The sequence below is a fragment of the Pediculus humanus genome, genomic scaffold, assembly GCF_000006295.1.
Source record: "Pediculus humanus corporis 1103172107743 genomic scaffold, whole genome shotgun sequence".
Classification (NCBI taxonomy): domain Eukaryota; kingdom Metazoa; phylum Arthropoda; class Insecta; order Psocodea; family Pediculidae; genus Pediculus; species Pediculus humanus.
This window is the reverse complement of record NW_002987344.1, coordinates 79931-92440: the sequence shown is the minus strand read 5'-3', so window position 1 is coordinate 92440 and position 12510 is coordinate 79931. Positions and strand designations below refer to the sequence as shown.

General features: G+C 25.9%; 3 protein-coding genes across 3 annotated transcripts in view; 2 read left to right on the top strand and 1 right to left on the bottom strand.

Moving 5' to 3' along the window:
- Positions 1-522: 522 nt before the first annotated feature.
- Positions 523-1745, top strand: Phum_PHUM334230 (N, putative; the record flags this gene model as incomplete). The annotated part of the gene is made up of 5 exons (XM_002427611.1): positions 523-712; positions 792-869; positions 953-1211; positions 1242-1480; positions 1552-1745. The coding sequence occupies 5 exons, from the start codon at positions 523-525 to the stop codon at positions 1743-1745; spliced, it is 960 nt and encodes a 319-aa protein (XP_002427656.1).
- A 995-nt stretch (positions 1746-2740) lies between these two features.
- Phum_PHUM334220 (L-asparaginase, putative) lies at positions 2741-3978 on the top strand (the record flags this gene model as incomplete). Its single annotated transcript, XM_002427610.1, has 6 exons — positions 2741-2930; positions 2999-3076; positions 3148-3364; positions 3430-3554; positions 3614-3724; positions 3791-3978. The coding sequence occupies 6 exons, from the start codon at positions 2741-2743 to the stop codon at positions 3976-3978; spliced, it is 909 nt and encodes a 302-aa protein (XP_002427655.1).
- A 4754-nt stretch (positions 3979-8732) lies between these two features.
- Positions 8733-12510, bottom strand: part of Phum_PHUM334010 (serine/threonine-protein phosphatase 2A 56 kDa regulatory subunit epsilon isoform, putative) — a gene marked incomplete at both ends in the record, with an annotated part of 11792 nt that continues 8014 nt past the window's right edge. The window contains 8 exons of the mRNA XM_002427609.1: positions 8733-8829; positions 9153-9382; positions 9474-9593; positions 9681-9894; positions 10008-10067; positions 10423-10646; positions 11025-11126; positions 11549-11745. Coding sequence (XP_002427654.1) covers positions 8733-8829; positions 9153-9382; positions 9474-9593; positions 9681-9894; positions 10008-10067; positions 10423-10646; positions 11025-11126; positions 11549-11745 — 1244 coding nt within the window. The remainder of the gene's footprint in view (positions 8830-9152; positions 9383-9473; positions 9594-9680; positions 9895-10007; positions 10068-10422; positions 10647-11024; positions 11127-11548; positions 11746-12510) is intronic.

Here is a 12510-nt window from a genome sequence, read left to right as displayed (position 1 = left end):
TATATATATATATAAAAAATGTCATTATCAGTTCAATGTTTAATAATAATTAAGCAATATTTTTTTTTAAATACAATTGTATAACATATAAATAATCAATTAAAATTTTTAATTTGAATGAATAAGATGATGGATTCTCTCATGTAATTTTTTTTTTTTTTTTTTTGTAATAAATATTCCTTCTTACGTTTAATTACTAACCTTCAAAATTGTAATAAAAAATTAAATAATAATAATAATAATAATAATAGAATAAATGAAATTGTAAGGAATATGTATGTGCGTGAGAGAAATGCAGAAATTAAGATAAATTTTTTTTATTATATTATCAAAAAAACCTTGAATGTGTCAAGGCCCCAGTTTTTGACCTCAACTCTTGTTGTTGACTTCTCTAAGAATTTTTTTTTTTTTTTTTTTTTCATTTATTTCGCCATAAGTCTTTGGCATATTTGTTTTGACTGCAGTCAGTTATTATCATTTAATTAATTTTTTTTTTTTTTTTTTTAAAGAAAAAGGAAGAAAATGGTCGTACCTGTTATTTTGGTACACGGGGGAGCCGGAAATATATCTGATGAAAACATATGTGAAATGGTTAAAGGTATTAAATGTGCCGTGATAAAAGGTTATGAAGTTCTTTCAAATGGAGGAAATTGTGTTGATGCTGCTCAAGCCTGTGTTGAAGTCATGGAAGCTGATCCGGCATTTAATGCAGGTACCAATTTTCCTTTTATTGTGACGAAATTAAAATTAATTACAATAAATTTTGTGAATTTTTTATGTAAAAATTTCAGGAAGGGGAGCAGTTTTAAATTCATTTGGTGAAGTTGAATTGGATGCAATTATTATGGAAGGGAAAACATTAAATTTTGGTAACATTTTTTTGGATTGAAGAGAGAGAGAGAAAAGGGAAGAGAGAGAGAGAGAGAAAAATATATTTGTTTTTTTTTTTAAGGAAGTGTTGGAGCCGTTAAAAATATTCTTCATCCTGTTGCATTGGCTCGTAAAGTTATGGAAAAATCACGTGCTTGCATGTTGGTAGGAGAAGGAGCAGCACAATTTGCCAAAGATGAAGGTTTTACATCGACACCCACATACGATTTGGTTACGGAATCATCAATTATTAGTTACGAAAAATTTTCATGCAATCCTGAATGTGCCGATACCGAATTCGAGTTAGTTTGTTTTATTTCGAAAGCACACTTTAAAGAACTGTTAAAAATATTTTTCCTTTTTTATTAAAGATGCGGTGCTGGAGTCGGTACTGTCGGTGCCGTGGTTTTAGACGCATGTGGAAATATTGCAAGTGCGACATCAACAGGAGGAACTTTAGGGAAACCACCGGGGCGTTTGGGTGATACTCCAATACCGGGAGGCGGTTGTTATGCACAGGATGACGTGGGAGCAGTTTCGGCAACGGGAAGAGGTGAATCAATTATGAGAGTTTGTTTATCCTACAGGATTTTAAATCTCATGAAACAAGGTACGTCACTATCGGTCGAATTTTCATAATTTTTCTTTCGATTATAATTTAATGTTATTATTTATCCAAAGGCATGTCGGCACAAAAAGCAACGGAAGAAGCATTATGTTACATGCAATCTACGGTTGGTGATGCTGCTGGTGCTATAACATTATCTAATTGTGGTGATATCGGTATTGCTTTTTGTACGAAAAGAATGGCTTGGGGTTTTAAAAAAGGAAAAGGACCCATACACGCTGGAGTCGAAATGCCGGATCATTCTTAATCATTTGTATTTAAATTCTACCTTTCGATAATAACAAAAAAAAAAATATACTCATTCGTAAAAATTTGTTATTAGTTAGTTATTAAAAAAAAAATATATTTATTTATAATATGTTAGAAATTATTTTAATTAGTCGCGATTGGTATACACGCACCCACACACCCACACGTGCACACACGTGTAAAAACAAGTACAAAAGTAAAATTTTATGTAAATAAAATTATGTAGATAAATATATTATTATTATTATTATAAATAATATTTCCTCATATGTTTCGCAAACCAAAATATTTACCGAAAACCTACGAATCGTATCAAATTAGAAAAGGAATTACTATAATAATAATAATAATAATTAAGATTTTTGTTTTTTTACTCGAATCCGGGGAGAAAGGGGGGCACGCGCGCGGGAAGGGGGGGGAATTGATTGATGAATGAAATGAAATTTTATTGTGAAACGTGAATAAACGAGCAAAATTTTGTTGTAAAAAATAAATAAAAAAAAAAAAATTTTAAAACAAACGATCGTAAATTAGAAAATTATTATTATTATTATTATTACATAACAACAATAATTTTATGTAACTCGATTAAAAGTTTTATTTTTTCTTTTGTTTTTCTATTGTTGTTGTTGTTGTAATAAACGAGATTAATGGCGTTAAATTATTTTGTTTTATTTATTAATAATGACTAAGGGAAAATAATAATGATAATAATTAAGTTTATATAGTGTTATTAAAAAAGTAAAAAGAAAGAAAATTTTCTTTTCGGGGAAATAGATAAAAAAATTTTAAGATAATAATGACAAAATCAATTATTTATTGATTACCGCCCCGTGTTTTAGGCTTTTCTTTTTTTTATCATTTTTTTGATAATAATTTAAATCAACAAATAAAATAATTTTTTCTTTGTTTCTTTTACGCACACACACACACGCACGCGTTATAATTTTTCAAAGTGTTATTTTCATGCAATAATAATAATATTTATAAAAAATGGTCGTACCTGTTGTTCTTGTTCACGGTGGAGCTGGTAACATTGCTGACGAAACAGTTTCAGACGTCATTTCCGGTGTTAAAAAAGCTGCAGAAAAGGGTTATGACGTTCTAATAAAAACCGATTCTCCTTTAGATGCTGTACAAGCTGCTGTCGAACAAATGGAAGATGATCCTCGTTTCAATGCAGGTTTTTATACCTTATTATTATTATTAATGTGTTTTTTAAGGAATTTTTATGCTTAAAAATTTTTAAAGGTACCGGTGGGGTCCTTACGTTAGATGGAGAATTGGAAACTGATGCCATTATAATGGAAGGAACAACTCTTAATCTGGGTAAAAATTTTAAATTCAAAAAACATTTTTTTAAAGGTTTTTTGTTTTTACAATTGAAATTTTCAAAACAGGTAGCGTGGGATGTGTACGTCACATTCTACATCCGGTTGCTTTGGCTAGAAAAGTTATGGAAAATTCACCGCATGCAATGTTGGTTGGAGAAGGAGCTCAAAGATTTGCTGCAGAACAAGGAATGAAAACAGTACCTGCTTATAGAATGGTAACCCAAACTGCAATTAATAATTTGGAAAATTTTTTAAAAGGAAAATCTTCATGTGAAGATGCAGGGTAATAAGAATTAATTATCTCAAAAAAAAATTATGTACGTATTTATGTGAATTTATTACTTTAAGACTTTTTGGAAATGGAACTGTTGGAGCTGTTGCAGTTAGTAAAAGTGGAAAAGTTGCTATGGCAACATCAACAGGTGGTACAACTGGAAAAGCACCAGGTCGACTTGGAGATACTCCAATACCAGGTAAATAAAATAAGAAGAAAAATCTGTCAAATGATATTTGATTACATTTAATGTTAAAGGTAGTGGAGGTTATGCTGATGATAAAATTGGTGCTGTGTCAGCAACAGGAAAAGGAGAATCAATAATGAGAGTCTGTTTGTCTAACCGCATATTAAATTTAATGGAACAAGGTAATTTTAAGTAATTGACATATTTCATAATTAATAATACTATTATTAAATGATAAAATTGTAAAGGTAAAAAAGCTCAAGAAGCAACTGATGATGCTCTTAATTATATGGGGTCTGTTGTTGGTGACACAGCTGGAGCCATAACAGTTTCCAACAAGGGTGATATTGGAATTGGTTTTATATCAAAAAGAATGGCTTGGGCTTACAAAAAAGGTGATGAACCAGTTGTGGGAGGAGTAAACAAACCTACATAAAGATTTTAATTACTTTCCAAAATCTGAATGATGAAACTAAATATGAAAATCAATCATATATTCAGCATTTTTCAGCAATTAAAAAAAAAGCGTTTTAAAATAATTTAATTAATTAACATTTACCTTTTTTATTCCATAACAATCATCCATTGGACATAAAAAAAAAAAAACAAAATTTTTCTCCTTCTTCTTTTTTCAAGTCCTTAAAACTTACTTTTTAAAAAAAAGCAACCGTTTTAAACAACAATTAATAATTAATAACTTTAAATATAAATATTTAAAACGAAAAACGAAATAAAATAAATTATTACATTTAAAATAAAACGAAAATCATCAAACTAACCGTCACTCGACTTGATTCGAACAAAAAAAAATTATACGTCACAATTTAAGTTGGCAACCTTGTCTTCAAATCATACGTCACGCGCGCTCGAATTTGACCAACGAAAATTCCAATACCATTATTTAATATTATTTTTTTGGTAAAAAACAAAATGGCCGACACGAAAATTCTTTTTCTTAAAAAAAAAAACGAAAAAAATATCGAAAAAAGAAAATTGAAAATGAAATAAAACATGTATTAATAATTTGCTTTTTTTTTTTTTAAATTATTCATAATTTTTTTTTTTTTGAAAACGGTATATTATATTTAATTAATTTTTCAAATTATATATATATACATACAAAAGGGATGGAGAATAATAAAAATTTTAAAGAAAAATATATATATATAAGAGAGAGAGAGATTGTTGCATACTATTGGTACAATTTCTTTTTTTTAAAAATTAATTAATAATAATAATAATAATAATAATAATAAACACATTACACACATTTATTTTAAAATGTAAGCACATTTTCTCAATACATCCAATCTTAAATAATAATAATAATAATAATAATAACAGTTAATAAAAACAGGTCGATATTAAAAGTCATTTAACTATATATATATATATATATATATATAAGAGATTTTCATTTATTAATATATTTATTAAATTTATTAGCATTATCATTATCATTATTATTATCATCATCATCATTAATTACTATTTAATTATTTTTTTTTTTTTTTGTCCTAAGCAACAAACACTCGTGAAAGGGTAGTGCAATTTTTTTTTTTTTTAATTTATTCTTAATTTTACATCGACTACAAACATTCGCATTCGATCGAAATAACTTATCATTATCATTATTATTACCTCTAATAAAAAGGCATGTAATGGAAAGAGAGAGATAGAGAGAGAGAGAGAGAGAAAAAAAAAACCTATGTTCGTGACAACAGTGGGAAAAATTATCAAATATCATCATTATTTCTATCCATTTTTTACTTTTTTTTTAAACTCAAATTAAATTTCTATTTAAAAAAAAATGTCTTCTTACGACGAATGACAAAAACGATAAAACAAAATTATTAATAAAAGGCGGTGTGAATTATTTTTTTTTTTTTAATCAATCAATCAATCACATAACGCGAACTTGACGATGACGATGACGATGATGATGAGTATACGATTTAAATTTATTATTATTATTATTATCACCGCGTAAATTCTTTTCTAACGTTTTTTTTTTTTTTTTTTTTTTTATAAAATTAAAAAAACGCGGTAAAAAAACAAATATATATATAAACAATGACGATAGTAATAGTAATAATAATAATAATAATAAGCCCATTGATGCGGAGGAGGCGGCGGGGGTGGGGGGGGGTGCGGCGGCGGCGGCGTCAACAGCAGCAGAATAAAAAATTTTTATTCTTTATCATTAAACTTATATTTATTATCCAATTATTATTATTATTATTATTATTATTATTATTATTATTATTATTATTATTATTATTTTACACTACAGTTTTTATTATTTACTTTAGTAATTACTTTGCAAAAAAAAAAAAAAAAAAAAAAACGTTGTAATGGCAATGTAATAATAATAATGATAATGATAATAACGATAAAAGGGACGTAATTATTAGGTAATAAATAAATAAATAAATAAAATAAATAATTTTTTTTTTTCCAGATCATTCAAATAATATTTTAGAGATTCAATTATTTTAATTTAATAAATATTAATTATTATTATTATTATTATTATTTATTTATTTAAAATTGAGTAAAACGCTATTATCATCTTCCTTCTTTCTTTCTTTTTTTTTTGTTACTGATAAGAGGAGAAGAAAAACAAAAATTTTCAATTGATTAAATGATGGTGATGATGATGATGATGATAATATTTAAGAAATTCGATAAAAGAAATGAAAAAATGATAATAATAATAATCAAAAGGTTTGCGTTTTCTCTCCCCTCAAAAGACAAAAGTTTTTTACAAAATTAATATTTTAACATTGCATTGTCATGACTATGCTATACTAAACAAACAATTACGATAAGAAAACAACAAAAAAAACAAACAAACGAACAACCGATGAGACAAAATAAAAAACAAAAACTTTTTTTTCACTTTAATGGAAACCATACGCGATCCAGGGAAATGAATCCCCGTGTGCATGTTCGCGTGTGCACGTGCGCACGTGCGTGAATTAAAACAGACAAAAAGGCACAAAAAGGCGTTTTGTGTCGGCGTTTGTTTTATTATTATTATATATATATATAATCGTAACCGTCAATTTTTACGTCTGTTATCACATATACACCGTAAAAAATGATAATAATGTGAGATTCATAATACATTTATATATTCTAACAAACGAAAACCTGAAATAATAATAATAATAATAATAATAATAATAAACAAATTATTTGACACAAAGAGAATAAACATGATTAAAAAATTAATTAATTGATTTTCACTTTTGTCAAACAATAAACGATCGCGTTCGAAAGAAATAATAATAATAATAATAATAATAATAATAATAATAATAATAATAATAATAATAATAGATTCGAATCAAATCCCAATGATTATCAAAATTATGTAAATAAATATTTATTTATTTATTTATTTTTCTTTATATTTTTTTGACTAATAAAGTAAACTGCTGTGTTGTTTGTTAGTCGTTATAAAAATTATTTAACTAAAAAAAAAACGTCTATACAAAAACACTTATTGAAATAATAATAATAATAATAATAATAATGATAATAATAATAATAATAATAATAATGATAATAATAATAATGTGACTATTCTTTCAAAAAAAAAAAAAAAAAAGAAAAAAGAAAAATCACCATTATCATTATCATTATTATTATTTTTTAATAACAGCTTTACAAAAAAAAAAAAAAAAAATCAACTAATAATAATAATAATAATAATAATTAATTAATCAATCATTATTCTTTAATTAATAATAAAAAATTTAAATGAAGATTCAACCGATCAATCAATCAATCAATCAATCATTCATCGATACATATATTTATTTATTTATTTAAATCCGGCAAGACAATATTAATTAATCCTTCCATTATTAATTAATATGATTTAAAAACGAAAACAAAAAAATTATTATTATTATTCGGTATGATTTATTATTATTTATTATTATTGAGAAAAGCACTTTGAAAAAATATCTAATATAAAACTTAATAATAATAATAATAATAATAATCACATAGAGTCGTTTTATTTATTTATTTATTTATTTATATGCACATGCACGTTTTTAAATTAAATATATATTTATTTATTTTTATTAATAAAGCCGCGATTGAAAAATTTATTAAACATTAAATAATAAATAAATAATTGAAATAAAATGCAGCAAATTAATTTCTTTTCTTTTTTTTACCATTTAATTAAAAAAAAATATTTAGAACCTTAAACAACTAAAAAGTGAGATAGATAGATATATATAAATACAGATAGATAGAGATAGAGATAGAGAGAGAGAGAGAGAGAGAGAGAGAGAGATTTTCTATGTATGATTGATTACGTGATGAGTATATGAAAATGAAAGAAAAAGACAATTATAAATTTTTTTTTTTTTTTTTAAACTAGTTCTATTAATATTAATAATAATAATAATAATAATAATAATAATGATAATAATAATAATAATTGATAATAATAATAATAATAATAATAGAGTTCGATGAGTGAGATCTGACGAACAAATATTTATTTATTTATTTATTCAAAGATGGCAACTATTCATTGTTTTTTCTATTTTAATATCATTGATCATTCATTCATTCATGAGAAAAACAAAAAAAATTTAAGCTTGAAGCCATTTTGTTTTTTTTTTTTTTTTTTATTAAACCCCCCCCCCTTTCATCCACCTCCTTCCCCCCACCTTTCCCTTTCGCATCTTTCGACCCTAAGATCCGAATTATAATAATATAAAAATAACTTTTCGGCTTGTTTATATATATATATATATATATAATTTTTTTATTTAGCAATTTAATTTTTAAAACTAAGTTTTATTATTATTATATATATATATATATTAATATTATTATTATTATTACCACCATTATTATTATTATTATATCACTATCATCAACATCAACAACATAATCATCATCATCATCATCATATTATCATCATCATCATCATCACATCATCTTTTTTTTTTTTTTTTATTCTTTTAAAGGTATTAGTTTTTGTTTTTGTTTTTTTTTTTTTTTTTTTTTTAGTTTTTTTTTAGTTTTTTTTTTTTTTTTTTTGGTTTTTTGTTTGTTTTATACTCAATTTTTTTTTTCTTTTATACTTTATTTACAATTCTACCAACAGCAACAAAATTAATAATCGCCGTTTTCTCATTGATATAAAAAAAAATATCACTTTTTAGGACATTTTTCTTTATTTTTTTTACTGATTTCAAGTTCACCTAATCTTTTCCATAATTCGTCTCGCTCTTTTTCTCTCTTTTTTTCCCTGAAAATATAATAATAATAATAATAATAATAACAACAACAATAAAAAAAAAAAAAAAAAAAAAAAAAAAAAAACTGATTGTGTGCCTGTGCCTGAGTGTGTGTGCGTGGGCAGACAACCAAGGGCGACAACATTGTTAAGCAATAATAAAATAGTAAAGTTGATTAAAATGAAACAAATTTCGTTTTAAAGGGGGGGAGGGGGCCGGGGGGGCGGAGCGGGAGAGGGAACCTCATCGAAGTATTCTGCAAATGGTACGTTACGCACGTGACTACCCCTTAAACTAAAAAAAAAAAAAAAAAAATCAAAATTCGACGACTTACTTTTGTCTTTCGGATTTGTACGAAGCCGTGAGCTCATCAAATAATTTACTATTCATTTCCATAAATGTTTTCAAGACGTTATATACAAGAGCAACTATCGTTTGATTCCAATGCTCTTTGCTTATGCGATATAGAGCTGGAAACATTATTGGCATAATCACTTGATTGTTTTCTTCTATTAAACTCATTATGTATTCGTTATTCCAAAAATACAAAGCTCTTTCTGCAACCTTTAATGACAAGAAGAGGAAAAGTGGACACAATATTTAACAAAGAGTTATAACCGTGACACTGACAAAAGGCAAAGAGATGACATCTCACCTGAAAGTGTGGACTCGATACACATCTTGATATTTGCCTAAATAAGGGTTCCTGAATTTTGTTAAATTGTGAGGGTTCAATGACATCTAGTATTTCTTCAATTTCTCCAAGAAACATTACCTGGAATTAAATAAATAAAAAAAAATAATAATAATAAAAATTAAATTTGTTAATAATAATAATGATGATGATCGGTGAAACACAAACTTCTTTTTGACTGCATGTTTTCGGCCATATTTTCAACAATCCCTTGAACACGGGTTCCGTTAATGTGGCGTCTTTCTCCAAAAATTGCACGATACAATATGTGAGCTGAGCATGGTAAAGCGCCAGGCACTTAACCTTGTGTAAAGGAATCAACACCTTGACTAAAAACTGTTTGTGTTCTGATTTTAACGGCAGCGCGAATCCATTAATTATACTGAATATTAAAAAAAAAAATAAAAATTATTACATTTTACCAATAACTTAATAATAATAATAATAATAATAATAATAAAGAGATTTTGTTGTCAAGTTAAAAAAATTACGTACCTCCCTAAAATTTCCAATAATTCACCTACTCCATTAAAATGTTCCGTTTCATACACAAACCTGAAAAATTTTTTAAACAAAAAAAATTAGTTATATATATTAAAATTTAAGGTACCATAAGGTTTTAGTTTTTTTATTTTTTAACGGAGATTTAAATTGATTTATAATTAAAAATAAATTTTTAAAGAAAAAAAAATGTTAAAATCAAAAAAATATTTCAACACCGTGAGCATGGAGTAAATACATCAGGCACGTTGTTGGTAACACCGTACCTGATTTTTACGTCAAAAACCGAAAGAAAGAAAGAAAGAAAGAAAATTTATTTCTCTCTCTCTCTTCTTCTTCTTCAAAAAAAAAAAAAATTAAATACGGGTGAAAAAAATATTGTCGGCTAATTAATTAATTAATAACTCACCTAAGAAATATATTATTAATTTGTTTTCGGATAAAAGCACGTAATCCTAAAAACTTTCCGTAAACGCGATGAAGGACCGTTTTAAGGTAGTCACGCTCCCGGGGATCTTCGCTGTCGAACAAATCTAAAACTTGGAGCACAAATTTTTGATCTATGACTTTTTTACCAATTGTCGGTTGAAAATCAGATGATTCGAGAAATCTCAAAAAGAATTCATACACCAACTGAAAAACACATTTTAAATAGAAAATAAATAATTATGAAGGAAAAAAAAAAAAAAAAAAAAAGGAGAGAGAGAGAGAGAGAGACAAGTCGCCAACTTTTATCTTGTGAAAATGTCAAATTAACTCATTGCCGGAATCTTTTGCATTCCCGATTATTATTATATATTTCTTTATTATAATTAATAAATTTTCATCTAATCCCTTTTCTCCCATTTTCCACAACCATACCCCTTTCCCATTCAAACTTTTTAATAAACAAGGGTAGCAGTATTAATTTACATGTTTTATCACTCCTTGTCTCTGTTTTTCTCCTCCCCTCCTCCCTCTTTGTTCGTCGCATCAATGCAAATAATAATAATAATAATAATAGTAACATACTTGTAAATGTGGCCATGAAGCTTCTAACGTTGGATCATCCTCTTCGGGATCAAAGTCTGGATTCTCACTTGGCGGGAGCGTTCTGAACAAATTAGCTGAAATCTATTTGAAAATAATTTTTTAATAATGTCAATCCTTTATTTAACGCCTTCAAATAATTAGAAATGGAAAAGTAACAGATAATAATAATAATAATAATAATAATAATAATAATAATAATAATAATAATAATTTCGACTGTGTTAAACCGAAAAAAATTTCTTCATTTTTTTTTTTTCCACAACGGAAAACCGCTAAGTTAGTTAATTAGACCTTAAGTGTTACATCTTCTATAAATAAAATTAAAAAAAAAAAAAAAAAAAAAAAGGATGTTTTTAACGTATTATGTTTAATCTTTGTAATTAACAACGTCTAATCTTCTCCCGATGCCTGTTTATTATTATTATTATTTTTCAGGCACTAGACAAAATCCATGAATCGCGTTTCATTCCTTTCCCCTATTTATATATATATTTTCGACGTACCATTTTTATAATTTCTGGATAAACCGGCTCCGTAAGAACCCCTCTTCCAGTGGTTATGTGGTCCACTAACTCGTTAAGTGTCGCCCTTTTTATTTCTTTTCCTTTCAAGTCGGCCACCGGATCCATGAAATCGAATGCCACGCAACACTGACGCAGTTTTCTAATAAAAAGTTCCTCCTGGTCAGATGAAGCAACATCTAAAAATAATAATTAACAAATCATCATTATTATTATTATTTACATTTTAAACTATTTCTTTTCTTCCTTCACCATTTTAATAATAATAATAATAATAAAACATTTCCACCTTGATTTGATCAATATGAAATCGATTCAAAGGAATTAAATTGACCATCATTGTTATCATAACCGGATTTTTTACATTTTACACTAAACGATTTGGAAAAATTCATCATCATCATCATCATCATCATTATTATTATTTTAATTTAAAAAATTTATTTGGAATCAAATTCAGAGGGACAAGACACAAATTGTAAAAGTTTTAGGTGTTCTTCTCATTTTTTTTTTATTTTTTTTTTTTTTTACAACTCGCGTTAAAAATTAACTTAATTTCGAAAATTTAAATAAACAATTTTGTAATCAACCATTTTATCTTCTTTTCTTTCTTTTTTATACGAGCGTATATGTATTTATAGCAAATCGCCGGATGGAATGGAATAAAAAATAAAAAATGAAAATTCTCAACGATATTTTTTTTTACCTTTGCTTCGTGCCAATTTTAAAAAAAAAATCTCAATAATTTCGAAAAAAAAAAAAAAAATTCTATTTAGAAATAACATAACAACAACTGAATCGAATGATCGTTAAAGAAAAAAAACAAAATTTATTATTATTATTATTATTATTATTTTTTTTTTTTTTTTAAATAAATTTAATGATAAACATTTTATAGTGACGTGTCAAACGTCAACGGGATAATATTAAAAAACAATAAATCG